We start from the raw sequence: 20,368 nt of genomic DNA, 5'->3' as shown, positions 1-20,368 counted from the left end.
GTGGAATTTCAGTCCAGGCAGTTCAAAAAAACCCCAGAGTGTTCTGCCCCCACCAGTGAGTTGTTTCAGGAGAAAATCTGATCGATTTGGTTAAAAAAAAAGGAGAAGGTTTTGCTTTTTGCTAGTCAGGAGAGGCTGCACAGACTGAGGTGAGCACTAGAAAACACTCAGATGCTGGGTTCACATTGCCAGACCTCTCCTGCAAGTGGTTTCTGCTGGTTTTTACAAGGCTCAGGAGACATTCACTCACAATATTGGAGCTTTTAACCAGTCACAGTGTAAGTATTTTCCTGCCACTGTGACCCCTTGTTACAGGCAACAATTGATTGTGGGATGAAGCCCATGGTGCTCTGAGGATGCTCTGGGGTGATTCCAAATTCCTGGTGCTTCCTGCCAGGCTGCTGTGATGGGTCAAGTCAGTCATTCCTTACTTTCTTCATAAAACCTGAGGATTTCCTTTCATCTTTTCCACAAGTAGGGTTTCCTCTGTCTGCCTCTCTTCCTGTCTCCTTCATTTCTTCTCCTTCCTCTCATTCCTTCTCCTCCCCCAGAGAATTTTGTGTCTCTTCAGCACAGTCAGGTCAAGTGCTTCTTCTCTCTCTAACTGGCTAATTTTCCCCCTCCTCTTTTCCCAGGCAGGTTTACAGTCTGGGTCATTAGTAAAGAAAATTCATTTGCCAAAAAGAAGGTTCCTGACTAGTGCTCTAATTTGGGGGGTCATAGTGATCCTCACCTGAAGTTTCTTGTTGCTCTGCAGTCCCAAAAACAATTTCCTAGATTAGGTTTAAGCAAGGGCCAGGTAAGGAGTTACAAGGAAGGAAGGAAGGAAGGGGCAGATGCATGAAAGGTTCAGTCCTTCTTCCAGATGCTTGAAACAGCTCAGATACTCTTTCTGATCAGCTGTGTTGACAGCATTACATGTCTGTAAATCCAGACAGACCTTAAAAACTGCCCATCAGGGCTTAAATTCACACCAGGGAAAATGTTTTCCAGAGAATTTTTAAATGAGTAGCAGAGATAAGTGTGTGAGAAATTCCTCAGCACAGAATGTGTAAGCACTACTCAGATTAATTTTTGTCTTTCATGTAATCATTTTAAGTGACTCAACTGTTTTAAATTTTTTTCCCGTGCTTAAATCTTCAGGAAATCATTGGCAAAAAAAAGCCAGCAGAGTAACATTCACCCTCTGCTTTTGATCTCTTTTACAGATTTTCCAGCTATCCATAACTTTTATTTCATTTAGTTTACATTCCTTCACTGGTATTATATGCAGTTATTTTGCTTATTGCAGTCTGAACTGGTGGCAAGGCCGATTAACAGCTGCTGAACTCTGCTGGTTAAGAGCTCCCTTTTCAGTTGTACACAACCTTGCCTAAATTCAATTGCTCAGGCTGAAATTTGTCATTTTGATTGCTTGCCTCAAGCAGAATTATTTTGGAAGGGTTCAGCAAAGTCATTCTGGTAGTTTCCAAAAATGAGGCTTGAGCAAAATGTTAGCACATCAAGAAATTAAAAACAATTTCTGGTGGCCTTTTGTCTGACTGCTTTGAGCCTTTGTCATTTTGAACAGAAATGTAAGATTTGTCATCTGGGAAGTGACTTTTCTATCTGTTATAGAGGCCAAGTTATGAATGTTTAGAAGGACAAGTCTCACACTTGTGTGAATTCAGTGAAGCAGTTAATTATTTTGCTTGCCATGAAAACTCAACATCACTGAGCAAAATAGTAAACATGAAAGCAATTAAACCAACACTGCCTTTGAAAGGCTTAAAGAAATCATAGTTTTCCTTAATTGCTTCTACATTCAGTGATGCTTTGGCCAGGAGCTGAAGCCAAAGGCAGGGTTGTGCCCTTTCTGTTCTCCCAGAACATCACAATTGCTTAGGAAAAAAATGTGCCTCCTTCCTTGGAAGCAGAGGGTCCCAGAATGGAGTGACAAAGGAATTCAGTAGGTGTTGCCAGGAAGAGGATTTAGGCAGGATTTGATAATTTTGGGAGGGAGGAATATGGGCTGGGATGTGAGAATTGGAGGGGAGAGCAGGAGTTGGCTGGTGTGGGAAGGGGCTGGGCTGGAATTCTGAGGTTAGGGAATGTCCTGGTGCAGTTCTGGATAGCAGGAGTAGCCAAATGAAGACACAGCATTGTTGAGGACTGCTGGAAACTGTGGTGACCATCAGGGCTGGGACAGAGGAGGTGGGAGAGGAGCAGGCAGCACATCTGAAGGCAGCAGTTTGCTCATTGTTCCTTTCCCATCAGCTTTCACCCAAAAAAATAGTCAAGTTCATTCCCTTTGCTGCTGATTCAGGAACAGGACAGCAGCCTCCCACCACTTCCAGTTACTCCAATTAAAACTGGTGTTGGATTTAACAGTTCCAAGCAGCTGTGCTGAGGAGCCATGTGGGTGTCCATATGTTGCATCAAAATACATTTTTTTCTGCTTTAAATCTAAGCAGCACTGTGATCCTAAGACCCTGAAAGTTTCAATGTCAAAAATTAAAGTTCTCCACTCAATGATTCAGTTAATTTTAGCTAATGGTATCAGTTCATTTTGTCATTTATTAACTTTCTCATGTTCTACTTTGCAACCTGAATGTTCTTTTAAGATAGCTTTATGTGTGCAATAAACTTAGAGCTGAGGCAGGAGAGAAACCTTTATCCCCTGGCCTCAGTTAGATTTTCATGTCAATTAGTCTTTCTGGCACAGGGTTTAATAACTTTTCTAATTGCAATTGCAGCACTTAGCTAAATCAATGGCCACCCCTCCTGATAAAATTGATTTTAAATAGCTGTTGTTAAAAGGCACCAGGTGAAAACTTAGTGAGGTGAAAACCAAGATAACATGGATAGGAACCCTCCTTTTCTGCTAGACAGCTCATATTAATAAAGCTGGCTTTGTGTTTTATTTTGCCTTAACATGTTTTTGCATTAAAAAAAAAATCAAAGTCACAGAGGAAACTTTCTGAGCTTCCTTTGAGATGTTTCAGGATGGGAGGGTTAAAAGGGAAGACAGTCCCTTCTGGAGAAGGAGACAGGGAATGACAAAAGGGATTTGTTCCAGCTCTGAAAGCAGCAAGGCTGGAGGGCCAGTGTGGTACCTTGGAAATGCACCACCCTTGCAGCACGTACAACCTTCCTCTGTGTCCTCGTGTTCTCTGGGGTTTGGTAAGTGCACCATCTGTCAGGATAATGAGGCCATTTTCACTCCCTGCTCCATAACCTCCTGATGTAGATAAAGAGCTCAGAAATGGACCTGCCTTCTCCTTCCACAGGGGCTTTATTGGAAAAACATGCTTGCTTTTACCCACATTAAAAAAAATAAAAACCAAAAAGCTGTGTGGGTGTGATTAATCAATACACAGGCTATAAAAAGGTGGATACTCCTCCTTGCTACACACCTGAAATAAGCCCATTGCAAGGCAGCCTTGATGATCCACACTTTAGTCAGATGCTTGTCAGAACAAAGAACTGCACTCTTAGGGGAGAACAACCCCTCCACCCTTTATCTGAAATAGCATCGAGTTCAAAAGAGGGTGGTGCTGAGTCAGTGCCTAGGACCTAGAAGTTTTGGAAATCTGTTTTTTTATGACATGGGAGGAAGGGAAAAAATGCAGAAACAGGATTTGAAGTATTGTCTAGTGGCTTTGGAGCCTGACCTTGCTCATTATCTTTGTTGCTTAGGAAAGCTTGGAGAATTACATTACCCTACAACCAACAGTCCTCACTCAATAAATACAGAGGCTAAAGGCAGGGACAAGAAATCCCACAGAGCTTTGGTATTGACTTGTTAGAATTCTGGGCTTTAGCCTCCCAGTACAGTAACTGCCTCTAGGTAATGAACAGGCTGCTCACAAGGACACCTTGCCCTTCTGGATACATTCCCCCCTCTTCTATAGGATCTGTTCACTGCCATTTTTTACTCCCTTATGCTAAACAGTGAATTGTCCTATGTGACAGTAGGGTCTTTTCTATTACTGTGGGGCAGGAAATGAGTGGAAGAGCAGAGTTCTGCCTCAGAGCCAGTAGTTGTGTCCACCTCAGCATCAGCTTCCACAACAGGGCAAGGGAAAGAAAAAAAATCATGGCAAGGATGTGTGGTGGGGCTGTATTTCTTTCTTCCATTAAGGAATGGTGAAGCAGGAAGTTGTGTGCTTTGGCAGGTAAGGAGCATGTGAGTGTAACTGTGCTGTGAAATCTGAATTCCCTGTTGAGTGTCCCATGCTGGAGAGACACACTATGAGCTGGTCACTGTGTTTTTCTAGCTCTGCATGCAGATCCCAGTCTCAAGCTGGTGTTCCTTGGCTTGGATCAGCCATGAGAATCATGGCAATACCTTTTATTCCTCCTGCATTCCCAGTGCTGTCTGGGCTGCCTTTGCAGGGTTCCTTGCACCCTCCAGGATGGCAACAATCACCTGGCTCTTTCTTAGCTTAGTAGCAGAGCAGAGGTTTGGTGTTTGCTGTAGCTGGTGAATTCAATTACAGTTCTCACAGAAACTGTCATTTGACTGCTTGTTCACATGAAGCATTTGGTATTGCTTGTCGTGGTGTTAGCTGTAATCCCTTATTAGAGGGATAGAAGGAGTCTTATTGATGTACACATAAAGGCACACAGTGTACACAGAAATTCACTATCTCTGAATTAAATTGAAAGGAGAGCCAGAGGTGCTGATACAGGGTTTTTTTTGTCTGTTCAACTATATTTCTATAAAAAGAAAAGTGTATGCACACTGTTCAGTCAGCTCCTGAGGGAGCATGAGAGGATCCAGATCAGCTGCAGGACTGGCAGCTTCCCTGGCCCTCTCAGCAGAGGGAACAAATGTTCATTCTGACCCTGTGCTGAAGGTGAGCTGCTCTCCTCCATCACAGCACATGGATGGAGTTGTGTGAGAAGGTGTGCCTACCTTTATTTTCTATTCTTCCTTCCTGGAGCAAATAAGATTTCTTAGCTGCTGCAGTTTCAGTGTAGAACCTTTCATAAGGGCTAAATAATTCATTTGGTGAGAAAGAATTTCTCATGAAATAGCAGGTAAGTGTGTTCATCTGAAATTCTACAATGTGTAGTTCAGGCATCACTCAGGCTCAGGCAATGTAACTCATTTAAAGAACAGTGTCTACATCTGAACCAGTCCCTCTGAGCTGCCTTTGCAGCTAATAGAGAGCTAACCAGTATGGGAAGGGGATTCTAGGGTGAGATTCAGGCTGTCCAAAATATGTTGGAATTGCATGCTTGGAATCTTGGCTTTTCTCCACTGGTGTGTTTCTAAACACCTGCAAGTTTGGCTTTCTTTACAGCTGGACTTGATGATCTCAAAGATCTTTTCCAACCTAAATGATTCCTAAGTTAGCTAGGATTTGGCCAGAGCTTTTTGCCTAGAATCTGGTTTTGAAATATTTGGCTTAATGAGCTTCTGCAGAACGTGTAACATGGCTTTGCAAGTGCCTGGAACACACTGACAGTACCCTCCAGCATTTCATTCCTTCTCATCTTCTTGCAGAGCCACGTTGCCTCTGGATCTTAATTTATCTCCCCTGTGCTGCTGTTTCAGTGTTATCCTACATTCTGAGGAGCCCCTCCTCTCTTCCTAAGAAAGTTAAGCAAGGCAGCCTGCAGGGGAAATAAACAGAGAATGTGGCTTTTTGCGTTCAGTGGAGACACAGTAAACTCAAATTAATGATTCTGTTCGGGTAACAGCCCAAGCAAAAGAAAACAGTGGAAATTTCCCAGAACCAACCCTCCTGCAACAGGATTTCTTTGCTTTATGGTGGAAAACTACAGCTGGGTGACTGCTTTCAGGAGCCAGGGGTGTTAAAATTCTGTACCTTCTGTGAAAAAATTTCATTCTGTGGAACATTCAGTAAAACTTCTGGTCAGACTGAATCTCTCCAGCACTCTGGCCAAACTTGTGGATGCTGGAGCAGAAGTGACAAAGCCAAGTGATGCAGGAGCATGTGAGACCCACTGGCAGGCCAAGTTTCATTTTAAATTGATGTCCATCAGAGCATCCTGGTCTTTGCAGGCTGAACTACCTTGGAGCTGCTCCAGAAGCCTGGATTTTACATCCATCACATCTCTGGGGCTCTCCTGAAGGGATGAGTTTGCTTTTATGGAAGGGTGACAAACTTTGTTTTGCCAAACACTCTCCTAAACCTATCTTAGAGCAGGTTTGTTCATCTCAACCTGTTTTTACCCTCTGACAATTCTGTTCTGTCAGGTACTTCATTTGGTCATTTTTAACCTCAGAAGCTCCACTTTTATTTCCAATTCTTCAATTACTTACTAGTTGCCTCCACAAGCATCCCCAAACTGGCAGGTAGTGCAAGATGTTAAAAAAAAACATGGAACATGTATTAAAGGAGTGGCTTTTGTGCTGTGATTGTGCTAAATTAATTACCTATTAGATCATGCAGCAATCCCCACCTTTGTGCAAATAAAAGCTGCACTCTTTGGCCATTATTAAAGTTGTTTGCTTCTGTGCAGTAAAGTGAGTGCTTCTTACTGATAATATTTACAAGGCTTAGAAGATACTGAAATAGAAGCTTGGAATGGCTTGGATTGGAAGGGTTCTTCAAGCTCATCTCATTCCAACCTCCTCTTCCATAGAAAGGGAGCATCCACTGTCTCCCAGGCTGCTCCAAGCCCTGTCCAGCCTGGCCTGGGACATTTCCAGGGATCCAGGGGCAGCCACAGCTGCTCTGGGCACCCTGTGCCAGCCCTGCCCACCCTCATAGGGAAGAATTTCTCTGCAATATCTCCTTTGTTTAAGAATGAGATATTGAATGGCAGAGCTCAGTTCCTGTACCTTATGCTGTGCACCTCTGGGTGTGGGATTAAGTAATTTGTAATTAAAACCTGTGATGGATTTTACAAGAGGAGAGTGTTTTCTCACTGTGACTTTCCAAGTGCTCATAAAGCAGTTTTTATTAAAATTACCCTGTAAACTTAAAATAGCCTCTCATTAGTTGCTAACAGATATGCTGGTATCCAGTGACTCCAAGAAAATGCCCTTATTTTCCACTTTGAAGATAAGCAGGGCAAAGTCTCACTCTTCTTTACGTGTGGAAAAAAACATCTTCTGACTCCATATCACCGTGCTTTTGATTGATTGCTCTCCTTTCTGTGACTGACAGGTTTTGCTCTGTAACCTGGGCCACCTTCCCCAGCTCCTGTCACTTTGGCAGGCACGGATCTGATCCCCCTTTCCTGCCACTCCTGTGTGGCATGTTGTGATTGCTGCCACTTCTCTGAGCTTCTTCCCCAGCTGCTCTTTAGGGAGAAAGCAAAGCCACAGGAGACAGTGCCACACTGGTAGATAAAATTCTCATTTTGTGTTTTTTCCTGAGTGTTCTCAGGTACTCTCAGTCACCCCACAATTAACAGCAAGTGCCAGCCCATTGTGAAGCAGTTCCTTTGCAGTCTGGAGCAGGAAAGTGTTTGGAAGTGCTGGGGGCAACAACAGAAAATGGGTTCAGAGCCTTTTACACGGTTTTGACAGAAAGTGATGCAGCATGCCTTGAATCAAAAGGGCTAAACTGTATTTCCCTCAACCCCACAGTCCCTTGGCAGAGTCTGGAGCAATCCCAGCTGTGCCTGGGGCTGCACCAGCTCTCAGAGATTTAGGGAATCTGTGGATGATGCCTGAGCCATGCTGGGACCTTGGATAATGTGCTGGTGTCGAGGTAGCCCTGAGGAAGTTCCCCAGTTGTTATTTTAAACGTTATTGCTGAAGACACTTTTGCAAAGGTCAGAGCACTGAGGGGTGGTGGAGGGGAAAGAATTTATTGTTGTGCATTTGTAACCACATTAGGGCTCCCAGCTCGGGCTGGCAGCGCCTGGATTGCTACCATAATAGGGAAATTACTGATCATATATTAATCAAGCAGTCGAGGAGAGAGTCAGGAGGGCAGCTTGCTTCATGCACTGCTGAAATGCAGCTCCCTGCACAGCAAAGCTGGTTAAAGGCACAGTGTTGAACTGGGGAAATGAGAACTGGAAATGGCAGAGGAAATTAAAACCGTGTTGTAACAATTCCCATTTAAAACTTGGCTGGGGCCTTGGGCAGCTGCAGAATGAGACTCCTACAACTCTGGGCTGAATTTGTGGGAAGATCAGGCATACTGACCTGGAGGAGAGGCTGGCTTAGGGCTGGGTGTGTTATCCCTGCTGGTGGGGCATCATTCTGCAGGGACACAGTGCAGGAAAATTAATCCACAAACACCAGAGGTTTATGTCCAGAAAGGAGACAGAGGAGTCCTTTTTGCTTTATTTGAATAAAGGGAGAGGTCATGGGGAATTCCCCTGGGATCTCTCAGATTTTTGGAGGACACAGCCTCCTTTTTATCACATTTTCCCAGCCACATTTCCCTCTCTCTTTCCCCTTGGGGTGAGGTACTTGAGAGGCACAGACTTCCCAAACACCTGACTCCTGAGATTCCCCTCTAATGTATAACCCTTTTAATTTTTAATTCTTACATAATTCATAGTTTTCCCCATTGCTTCTTTCATCTTCCAATATCAAATTCCATTTATCAGCAAACCTACAGTTTGTTTGTAAAGGCAAATATATATTTCCATTCATCAATCAGTGGAACCCATCCCATTGTTTCTTTTATCTCTCAGTGCTTATGCACCAGCAGACCCACAGCTTGTTTGTAAAGACAAATCCAACATTCCTCTCAGCAGGGACCTGACAGGAGCTGGGCTCCACAATCCTTGTGGGTCTTTCCAGCTCAGGAAATTCTGTGATTCTGTGTCAGTGCCAGCATTTGATCCCCAGCACCATTTCCTTTCATCTCCCACTGAATTTGGCAGCTTAGCACTCCTCAGACACAGTTTTAGCTAGTAAGAGATGAGATTGTGGAGCTGAAATGGCCATTTTTATTCACCAGGTTTCCAGTTAAACTTGCACAAAGTTTTATCTCCAAGTGGGAATGTGAATTAGGGCCTCTGTTTTCATTCCCAGAATGCCTCCCATGAATTATGTGCCTACCTATGCATCAGCTATGCATTTGTAAACCATTTTAAAAGGCTGGCAGTGATCCATTAATTACTTTGAAGATGAGGAATGATTGCTTAAATAATATTAGCATTTAAGGAAAAACAATATTTGTCTCTATATTAATTGTTGAGCCAAATCAATTCATTTGTAGTTGGCTACAATCTACTTGAGAATGCAATTTTTGTAAACTGAATTTTACTGCTATTCCTTTCTGTTCCATTATGTTACCCCAATGTACATATTTTTTGTGCTTCTTCATTTATCTTATGTCAGAAATAATATTCCTGTTCTCGAACATTATTATAACTAGGAAAAAAAAAAAGATTAATCAGACATTTCAAAAGCCTCATGCTGAAATGACATTCTTAAAATTCTAGAAGAACAACCATTATTTTCTACAGCAAAACTAATTTTTTTGAGTTTGAGATAGCAACACCATATTCTGAAAGTAAAGGTCAATTTGAAAAATAAAAGATTCTACTTGCCTAATAAGGTCATGTTCTTTATACCAAATTGTAATTTACAGTAGAATCAAATGATATTAATTATTTCTGGCTTGCTTTGAGTGATATTCTGGGGTTAGTTGGTGTAGTTCAGATAAAAATAGCTGTTACATTTAGTCTTATCATTAATGATAACCTTTTTTTTTTTTTTTTTTTATTTTTTCACATGGAGCTTTTGAAGTTTCAGGAGACTGCTGAGCTCCAGGGGTTGCTTTTTTATTCAGAGTTGGTTCCTTTGTGGACTTTCCATTTCCCCAGCATCTTTCACCTTCAAAAAGCTGAAAACAATAAATCCCTTGTGTAAAGCTGTAATTGCCCACCATTGATGCCTCTCTCCTGACAAACAGAACAGGGAGGTTGGACTCTGGAAGGTGGCCCTGGAATGTCTGGGTTCCTTTGGAGTGACAAAACAAGAACAGCTTTAGGGATGAAGTCCTTGTCACAAAACGAGCATCTCACCCTGCAGCACTTCTGATGAGCAGCAAGGAAAATGATTGTTGTTCCTCCTCCAATGAGAGAAAAATTCTGTGCTTGTTAATGAAGAAGCTGAATGTTTGTGGCCAAGAGGCCCCTGGCAGCTGGGCTGGCTCAGGAATTGTGTGTCCAGCAGGAGCAGGGCAGGGATTGTCCCTCTGTGCTGGCACTGAGAGCCCCTCAGGCTGTGTCCAGCTGTGGCTCCTGCAGAGCCCTGGAGGGGCTGGAGGTGTCCAGGGCAGGGAACGGAGCTGGGGAAGGGGCTGGAGCCCCAGGAGGGGCTGAGGGAGCTGGGAAGGGGCTGAGCCTGGAGAAAAGGAGGCTCAGGGGGGACCTTGTGGCTCTGCACAACTCCCTGACAGGAGGGGCAGGGAAAGGTTCTGCTGCCCCAGCCCAGGGAGGAGCTGGAGCTGCTGCAGAGCCCAGAGGAGGCAGCAGGATGAGCAGAGGATGGAGCAGCTCTGCTGGCAGGAAAGGCTGGCACAGCTGGGATTGTTCACCTGCACAGGAGAAGCTTTGGCTGAGCTCAGTGTGGCCTTGCAGGGCCTGAAGGAGCTGGGAAGAGAGAGAAATACCAGGTACAAGGGGGAATTGCTTCACACTGACAGAGAGCAGATATTGCTGTGAGCTTAGTGAGGAACTGTAACAGCTTGTCCAGAAATTTTATGGATGCCCCTGGATCCCTGGCAGTGCCCAGGGCCAGGTTGGACACTGGGGCTGGAGCAGCCTGGGGCAGTGGGAGGTGTCCCTGCCATGGCAGGAGTGGAACTGGATGATGTCTAAAGTCCCTTCCAACCCAGGCTATTCCATAATTCTATAACTCCCCTAAAAAATGAGTCTTTTACTTCTTCACCCTCAAGTAGATACAGAGGGGAAAGAATGGCCAACATCAACTCTTGGCTTTTAAAACTGTTGCTTGTGAGGAGTTAAGTGTGGCCTCCACAGCTCTGAGCATCCATATGTTTTCTCCAGCTGGCTGGTTCTCTGTGGAGTCTGGGCAGATAAAATGACTCTTCCCATCACATAAAGATAAAGCTGCACACGGATGTCAACATCCATGTGATTCCTGCCCATTTTGGTCCTCTTTAATTAGGGGCTGTTCTGCCTCATTGGCCAGGCTGGTGTAATAGCTTGGGATAAAGATTGTCACAGCTTGAAAAATCTTTGGAGCAGTGGGAGGTAATGATCCTGCCTGAGGCAAAAAACTGCTTCTGGCCTGATACAGGGCACTGTGATTCTGTCCCACACTCCATTGAATCTTTTTTCCCAAATGCTGCAGTTTAGCCCCTGAAAAATGCAGTGCTTTTATGAGTGTATTCCATTCTGTCACATCCAGAATGTGACAAGCAATTTCTGTTTCATCTGGAAGATGGGAATTTCTGAGAATAAAGGCTGAGTCCCCTTTTCCACACCACTAACCTCTTCCCTGTGCAGTTTTGGGCAGGACTGGTCTGTTTGGGCTGTGCTCAGATGTCACAAAAGACATCTTTTGTTCTTTAAACTTTTGGCCCACATGGAATAAGCAATGTTTCCTTATCCCAGCATTGTCACAATTGATTTTACTTCATAGCTGAAAAGTAAATGAAAGAAATAGCTGGAGGGACATTTGTGAATAATTACATTTGCACCACATTTCTTCAGAATTTGATGGGTAGATTTGTGTGTGAGATTTTATTGTTTTCCTTCAGCTTCATTATCCATCCAGTGTTTGCCATGGATCGTGAGGCTCTGTGGCAGATCATGGAGACAGCATTCTAATGCTGAGTGTTTCATCTGGAAAGGGAATACAGATCTTTTTTCAGTCGCAACAGTGCAAGATGATGGGAGAATTGGAAAGCAGCTCATTAATGGTGCTTCAGGCTCTCCTGCTGGGATGAGTGCTGCCTGTGGTGAGGGAAAGCCTGCACCCCATAAACTGTGTCTGACTTCAGCCCTGCAGTGTAATGGGATGTGGGGTGCCCCTTGTCAGCCAGCAGTCCATGCTGTGCTCCAAGGAGTCTGTCCCACCACTGATCACATTTGATCACAATTGATCACACTGATGAGTTGGCACCAGAGCCAGTTCATTGTTAAAAACATGATTTTGGAAAATTCACTAGGTAGCAATCTTTTCTTTGTGGCTAGCAACTGATTGTTTGGGATTGTTCACCTCCCCTGTTGGCAGTGATCAGAGCCCTGGTTTGTCAGGTGTGTTCAGAAGAGCCCAGCAAAGTATGAAGAAATCTTTCAGGGAAGCCTTGAAATAGCTGAGTTTAGTGGGAAGGGTTAGGAGGGTTTATTTATTATGGTGCTAATGAAAGCAGATCCCCCTCAGGAAGCAGAAAATGCAGGCCAGGGCTCATCAACCATCTCTGAATCCTGTAAAATCACAACAAGCTCGTGAGTTTAAATCTGCTGACAATAGTTTTGTTTTCCCTCTTTTTCCCATAGGGATGGGTGTAGGGATCCTCAGATATCCATGTGGCAGGAATCATCATGTTATTTAGAAAGTGAAGACACCAACAAAAGGTTGTGTGTGGCAGAGGGTGGGGAGGGAATCCTGATCCACCTTTACTGCCACATAAAGGTAGCTTGGAAGAAGGTGGTTTTTTATCAGAATGCTTGGCCCCCTCCAACAGGAATAAAAAAAATCAAGTCCAGGAGTAAAACCTGTGCCAGTGCTTACCTGTGCTCTGCTGAGAGTGAATTTCCTGGGTTTTCAGACCATTTCCAAGCTAATTATCCCTTCTGAAAGAAAAAACAGGATTGGGAGATGGTGCATGAAAGAGAAGCATTTCTTCAGGCTTGCTTTCACTTTCAGCTCTGCAGAAATTTAATGATTTGAGGACTCAAATCCAGCAGCCTGCACGCCTGAGATAGGTGAACAGCTACTGACAGGTAAAAGTTAGTGTGGCATGGGTGCATATGGAGTAGGAAGGGGCAAAAAGACTTTTAGGGTTTTTATCAGTGCAGTGAGGGGATTTCTAATCTGTGCAGGTCCTGAGCCCAGGCTGGGTTTTCATTGTAATTAATTTGTTAATTCCTAATTTGTAGAATCATGGAATTGTGTGGGTTGAAAGATGACCTGGTTCCAGCTCCCCTGTCACAAGGGAGTTGGAACTTCTGCTCCTAACCAATAAAACCATGTATTTTTCAGGGTGTGATACTTTTTAAATCACAAGGCTGCTTTTAGGAAAGCAGCTCAAAATAAAAGTTAAAATTTTACTCCCTTAGACAAAGCCTGAGCTGGCACCCCACTGAATTTTCTCTCCAGATTGACAGTCCATCTGTTAAAGTATCTGTGTTGTGACAGGTATCAATAGAAAATGGTTTGGGGAGAACTCCAAGAAAATCCACTCCCAAAATTTGGGAAATACCCAGTCCAGCTCTTTTCAGTTTAACAGAGGACTTAAACTCTTCAAGCAAATATATCTGTGCAATTATATATATATATATATATATTCTCTATGTATGCAAATGTGAATGGACCAGACATATAAAAAAGTGAAATATGGGCATAGAGAGAAAGAAAATTATACAGATATACATTATTATGCAAAATTATACATTAGTCATATATAAGTATATATATTACATTACATATAGATAATGCACGTTGTTTTATAATGTATATTATGCACATATGTGTAGTCATTATATTTCCCTAACATCTGCTAATTATTAATTTCTTCATTATTCATATAAATGTCTTGGCCCTTTTGGACACTTCTAATTTCTTAATTGCAAGTCTAGGTCATGGCTGAAAACTTCTTGTCCTACCATTTCTCAGTGGTGATAGGAAAACAGAAATATAGGAAGAATTCATATTGAATTTTGGTTTTGATGTCAACAACAGGAAGTAAAAAAAAAAAAAAAAAAGTCAAATCTTAAGATATTGTAAATTACTGTTTTACAGTTGATTTTAAGGCATTGATGATGATGTACATCAAGCAAAGATCTAAATGACCTGGAAATTCTAGAGACACATTACACTAAATGCTGCATTTTCTTAAGTCTTAACATGAGATTGCTGAGTCACTGTTGCAAGTGAAGATAGTGCTAAAACTTGGAAATGAGAATGAAATAGGAAATGAGCTGTACAAGCCAGATTTCATCAAGAGGTACAAACCCAATTGTGTCTATTCATCCACCCATCTGGTTTTCCCAACTGGCATTTCCAAAGGACAGTAATTAATTCACTGAAAGGCTAAAATCAATGGATAGACTCCACTTTTACTGTTAGGTTGCCTTTAACCCATAAATACCAAATCAAAATCAGTTCCAGTTTCTCCTTGGCTGTGTCACTTCTGACCTTCACATCCCTTTCCCCATGGAAATTAAATTATAATTGTATTTCTGTTCTTAGGGTGGTTGTATTGCTTGAATAGTTACACAAACAATGCAGATTCTTGGATTTAATGACATGATTCTGTGATTTAATGGCATAAAGTTAATGGATTGATTTTCTTCCATGAAAATCTTTGTTTTGATAGCTTAGCTTTTCATTAGCTTGTGTAATAAAACTTAGTGAACTCTCAAGCTGTTCTTACCAGATTTTCTCTTTCTTCTTCCATTTTCATCCTTCTTCTTAAATGTTTTCTAAATAAAACAAAATACTAAGTGAACATTTCTTTTACATTCTCTTACATAGCTGCATTTATTTGGTTATTGTAGTTAAAATAAATATGGAATATTGCAAAACCTTCCCTTTAAATATTTTCTCAGTTAGGAGTGGTTCATAAAAATGGACACAAAAACTGAGTTCTGGGTAAGAACAAGAAGTAAAGGCAAGAAATTCTGTAGGACTCATGCTAAAATCATGGAATGGCATCCTTGTTTCCTAGTGTGCAGGACAGAGGCAATAGGGATAAGTCTCTTTTCATTTTAATAACATTGAAAGCTTTGCCTTTATTTGCATTAACAGCACTTGGGGATGAGCATCCTGGAGGTATTAATGTCAGGAATTAAAGGCAAAGTGGTTGAAAATGGCACACCACAGTTACATAAGGGAGTTAAACAAACAAGTTTATGGTGAAAAACTCGGTGCTGTGGCAAGGTTAGTGGGGTGAACATGCTCCCACTGACTCAGGCCAGGCATTTTAGGGTTATCTTTGCAAAGCAGGGCAGGAATTTTCCCAGGGCTGCACTTTTAACTTGTAGGTGGGTGAAGGAAAATTCAGCAGAGTCAGCTGGGTTGTCCACGTGGAGGACAAATGCAGCTGAAGGGAAAGCTGGGACCTGGGAATAAAGGAAGGCAAAGAGCCAAGGATTGAGGATGAAAGACAAGAGCAGAGCCTGGAGAGAAGTGAGGGAAGCAGCACAGTGGTGGAGAGATTGGACATAAATGATTCAAAGGGGAAGAGCTGTGCTTGTTGGAAGGGATGAGGCAGGAAACGAGAGGAAAGGATGGAAATTAGCCTTGGGAAGTATTAGCTCTTCCTGTCGTGTTGGAAGTGTGATAAGAACAGGGTCTTAATGCCTCTACTTTAAAATATTTTAATCTGCATTTTTTTTAGAGTTAACATAGATTAATTTAGGTTGGGAAAGACCTTTAAGTTCTCCCTGCTGGGTGGCACACAAGAGTCCTGTGGCACTTGCCCAGATGCTGGCTGAGTGCTGAGCACCCTTTGGGTGTTGCTCCTCAGTGCCCAGCTCCCCATGGGCTGTCACAGACTCTGTCCCTGGGAGGGGTTTGATGAAACTTGTGCCAGGCTTTTCCCTGAATCTGCTCCCACTGCCATGGATTTGTCTATTGGTGCCTTTTCCTCGGTCTTAAAATTGAGAGCCAGATATGGTTAAGGGAGAAAGGGCTTTTACCTCCATATTTAGGAAGAAGGAGAAAGAATCAGCATTTTCCACCTGTGCTGTTCAGTGATTCCCCTGTCTGAAAAACCTGTTTTTGTTCTGTTTCCTTTGAGCAGATGGGCAAAAGAAGGTCCAAGAGGAGTTTGACATAGACATGGACGCGCCAGAGACAGAGCGGGCGGCCGTGGCGATACAGTCCCAGTTCAGAAAATTCCAGAAGAAAAAAGCGGGGTCCCAGTCCTAGTAGCTACCTCACAGTGCAAAACAAAGTCATCCTGAGATGATTTATCCAGAAGATCAGAAATAACACAAAGATGCATGTACAGAAATTATCAATATTTAAAACCCCATTGGCAGATAACGACCCATGAGCTTGTGTGCGACTTCATCCCAGATGTTTCACGCCCATTATCCTCTGTAACTCACCATTTTACTTGATGTTGTAATAAAAAGTTAGGGTGAAGTAATTAAAGTGTCTGCCTTCATCTGTCTTTCCATATTAATCCAGCAAGTGCAGCGTTACAAATGAACCCAGCCCAGATGCCTGTTTCCCTCTCCACCTAAAGCTCGGAGTCATAACAGCACCGTATGTTGCAGGGATTTTTGCTGAGGGATGAGATGGATGCTTCTCAGCCCTGCTTCCCTCATTTGGAGAATTCCAGCTGCCAGCAAAATGTGAAAAAATAAAATGACTTTCTTGTAATGAGCTGAAAGTAAAAAAAATAAAAATAATAATAAAAAGTTGCAGGCAGAAGCTGGCATGAGGGGTGTAGGAAGCAGGGAGCAGTTTATTTTTGTCTTGCAAGTGTGTCAATAAAGTGGTTTGAGTGGGGAAATTGTGCCTGTCCTTCCTCTTTGCATGATAACATTCAGAGATCTTGGACTGCATTGACTGTTATGGAAAGAAAATAATAAACCAGACACAAAATACCTTTGGAAGTTTGGGATTGATTTTTGTGTGTAAAAATAGAAACTGACCGTCTAAACTCTTGTTTCTTGATGCAGATTTCCAGTCTCTACATATTCAGCAACTGTTCCTGTGCCATCTCTTTATTTCCATATTATTTTCAGAATTTGAGGAGTAAGTCAGAGGCTTCCTGTGTCCATTTGCACTGTTCTGTATTCAGCTTTGAGCCCTTTTATTGGTGTGTTAGCCCAGCTTTGGATCAACAAAAAGCAGCTACAATGGCACGTCTGAAATTGGGAAGTGAGTGGTGACATCCTGCCAGCCTTTCACTCCTGCAGGGGGGACAGATCCAGGTGTCATTCCCAGCTCTGCCCTGGGGGATTCTTTTCTTCCTCTCCCACCATCCACAACAGGGTTTGATCAGCAGGCAAGGGACAAATGCACCATTAGTAAAATCTGAACAGAAATCCAGAGCAGGGGGCAGGAATGGAGGACAAGGAGGGATCTCATGTCCTCACAATGCTGGAGAGGTGCAGAGCTGTGGGATTACAAAAGAAAAGGAAAAATCTTCTGCAGATTGAGGCTCTTGTGATGCTGAGCATCATTTCAGTGGTGCTGCCAAGAGCTCTGGCCCTGTGCTGGTTACAGGGATGCTGAGCAGGAGAGTTCCTGTGGGCAGTGAAGGAAGCCTGTGCAAACATGACTTGTGAGCTGCTTGAGACTGGGTGGGGAGGCACAAAAGTTTTTCAGAGCTCAGTTTGTGGGATGCTGCTCAGATCCTGTCTGTGGAACATCTATCTGTCAGGTCCTGGCCCTAGGCATGACTTTCCCACTCATCACCTGCAAACTCAGCATCCTCCAAGCTGCAGCTCTGTGCTTGCATTATTTTTTTAAATCAGCATTGTTCCTCTGCATTTAAGAATTTCACAAATAAACCTCAAACAACAGAACTACTGTGCTCCAAGTGTGGTTCATGGAGGCCCCAGTGCAACTGCTCACCATATAATAATAGCCTAAGCTTAATAATCTAAAAATTGTAATGGCTTTGGATTGTTTTGGTGCCATTTTGTTTAGATGAACATATATTTGTAATAAAAGATTGCATTTGTGTTCTGCATTATGTCATTTGAAACAGCATGAGCTCTGTAATGGCTACTTAATTGAATAAAAACTATGGGTAAGCACTAGGCTTTTATATTTGATCTGACATTCCTTGGACTTAAATTTCCTACACAACAGGAATAATCATATGGTTGGGACAGAGGAAATGATTGCATTATTGAAGCACAGCAACAGGGGCTGTTAGTAAATGAATTATGGCACTTTCAGCAGCAGGGCTTTTCTTCAGTGTGAAGTTCAGAGTGCATCTTATAGACACAGCCCTAATGTACAGTGGAACATAATGAGGAAACAGTCTCTGGCATGAAATTTGGAATCGTTGTGGCTGCCCCTGTCAGGCAATTTCCTATTTATGTGAATGTGTTTGCACACTGATTCAGTTTGTGTTCCCAGCACAGCTTTCTTACTCCTGAGTCTTGCTATTCACTCATCCTTTGCCCATATCCAAGGTGACAGCTCTTAATTTCTTTTCTTACCACTAACTCACACTTTCCAAAGACCTACCTGGTTTTGGCTGAGGTGGGAAGAGGACTTGGATTCAACCAGGATGGGTGAAGGAGGACAGTTAAATATTCCAGGGGTAACGTGGGTGTTTTAACTTCCTGACACTCAGAGCTCTGCCTAACTGTGGGTAACCCAGTAATGGAAAGAAAGATTTAAATTAGGGAGATATCTGTGCTGTTAAGTCCCAAAGTCCCCATAGGTGACATGGAAGAATATTCAGAGCAGTAGATTTTGCAGGAAATGGGGTTATGGCTCCCACCACTGACACCCACACCCTCCCAGACACATCCATGCTGCCTCTGCTCCAAATTGCTGCCTGATTATCCCAAATGAGAATAACCTACAACTGAGTGATCAGAACAATTGCCTGAGCCTTTGAAATCCTTAGTTCACATCGTTGCCTGGACCATAAAATAACCTGTGGAAGTAAACACAGAGGAGACCAACAGAAGGGAGCAAAAGCCATCAAAAAGCACAGGAATGCCCACACAAGGAAAACAGCAAAGAATGTGGAGTCTATCAAGTTAAAGACAGAAAAGCAAACCACAGCCAAACCTGTGGGGGAAGTGGGGAAGTGGAGGTTTTACAGAAAGGAGAAATGAGTCTTGGATTAATGCCCAGAGCAGAGGCTCCCACAACTCAGAGTTTGGAGCAACCTGGCAATGTCACAGAATCACAGAATCAAGCCATGGGATGGGTTGGGTTGGAAGGGACCCGAAAGCTCAGCTCTTATTTTCCATAAGAAGGGAACATCCACTGCTCCAGCTGCTCCAGCCCCAGTGTCCAGCCTGGCCTTGGGCACTGCCAGGGATCCAGGGGCAGCCACAGCTGCTCTGGGCACCTGTTCCAGCCCTGCCCACCCTCCCTGGGAACAATTCCTAATTCCCAATATCCCATCTGAGCTGATTCTCTTAGTAACAGCAAATGAATACCAACAAATCCCCAGGAGTGCACGAGGTTCACCCAGGGCTGGAGGAGCTCAGATGCACAACACCTGCCTTCTTCAAACCATTGCTCCCACTGCCTTCAGCTCCTGGGAAAGTTCATAACATATTTTACAAATGTTATTTAGAAAGGGCTCTAGCAGAATTCTGAGATTTCCAAAGAGCAACTTCATTAGGATACGATGTAATCACCACTGGCCACACTGATACCCAAATCTGCTGCTGGTGGAGATGACAGGTGGGAAATGGGGTACCTGGATTTTCCAGGAGTTTTAACAGGACTGCCTTGAGTGCCTCTTAGAGGAGCTGAGGTGTGGGAAGAAAGGATCCCACAGAAAAAACAAAAGTAAGGTGACAATTTGTTATACAGGCTCCCCAGGGCAGTGGCACCAAGGAGCATTTGGAAAATGCTCTCAGGCACAGGGTGGGATTTTGGGATGTCTGTGCAGGGCCAGGAGTTGGACTTTGATGATCCCTGTGGGTCCCTTCCCACTCAGGACATTCTATAATTCTTTTTTCAATATTAGCTCTATATGAGTGTTCAAAGCCTGATGGGGAATTAGCAGAGTGTACTATCAATATGATGAAATTAATATTTAGACATCTATCTCCTGGAAGCATTTAAATGCAAATATCCTTCTCAATCTGAAAACAGCAAAAATCCCTTGTATTGGTTTATATGATCAAGGCAATCTTCAGAGTGGAGAGATCCAGGAACTTCCCCCAAAAGAGAAGCTCTGCCATTTCTAATCCATTAAAGCCTAGACACGAATGGGTTTTTTAGCTCAATTCTTAAATTAAGGCAGTGCATTTTTTTTTTTCCTGCTATTTTTTTTTTTAATCCCTAAACTCTCCCTGACAGATGGTCTCCTGCCTTTTAGTATCTCTAGTGATGGTAAGGCTAAAACCTTCCTTGGCAGCTTGTTCCATGGCTGAACTTTTCTTAAAGCTGTAAAGGTTGGTTTGTACTTAAAACCTAAATCCTCCCTCCTGCCATATAGATTAATTTGTTCCAGTCCAGCTATACCCAGTTTCCCTAATCTTATCTTGTAGGTCTCCTTTTCAACCCTTTTTTGTTATTTTTTGTTATTCTCCTTTGAACCCTGCCAATTTATCTGTGTGCCTGGAGTGAACTGCA

At 43.1% G+C, this 20,368-nt stretch overlaps 1 protein-coding gene across 1 annotated transcript in view; it reads left to right on the top strand.

Annotated features, from left to right (window-relative positions):
* PCP4 (Purkinje cell protein 4) overlaps positions 1-16,687 on the top strand; it is a 46,646-nt gene extending 29,959 nt beyond the window's left edge. The window contains exon 3 of the mRNA XM_079313110.1: positions 15,873-16,687. Within this exon, the coding sequence (XP_079169236.1) occupies positions 15,873-16,000 (128 nt within the window). The 3' untranslated portion in view covers positions 16,001-16,687. The remainder of the gene's footprint in view (positions 1-15,872) is intronic.
* Positions 16,688-20,368: the final 3,681 nt, after the last annotated feature.

The sequence above is a fragment of the Erithacus rubecula genome, assembly GCF_903797595.1.
Source record: "Erithacus rubecula genome assembly, chromosome: 1".
NCBI classification, from domain to species: domain Eukaryota; kingdom Metazoa; phylum Chordata; class Aves; order Passeriformes; family Muscicapidae; genus Erithacus; species Erithacus rubecula.
This window is presented reverse-complemented; position numbering and strand designations above follow the sequence as displayed.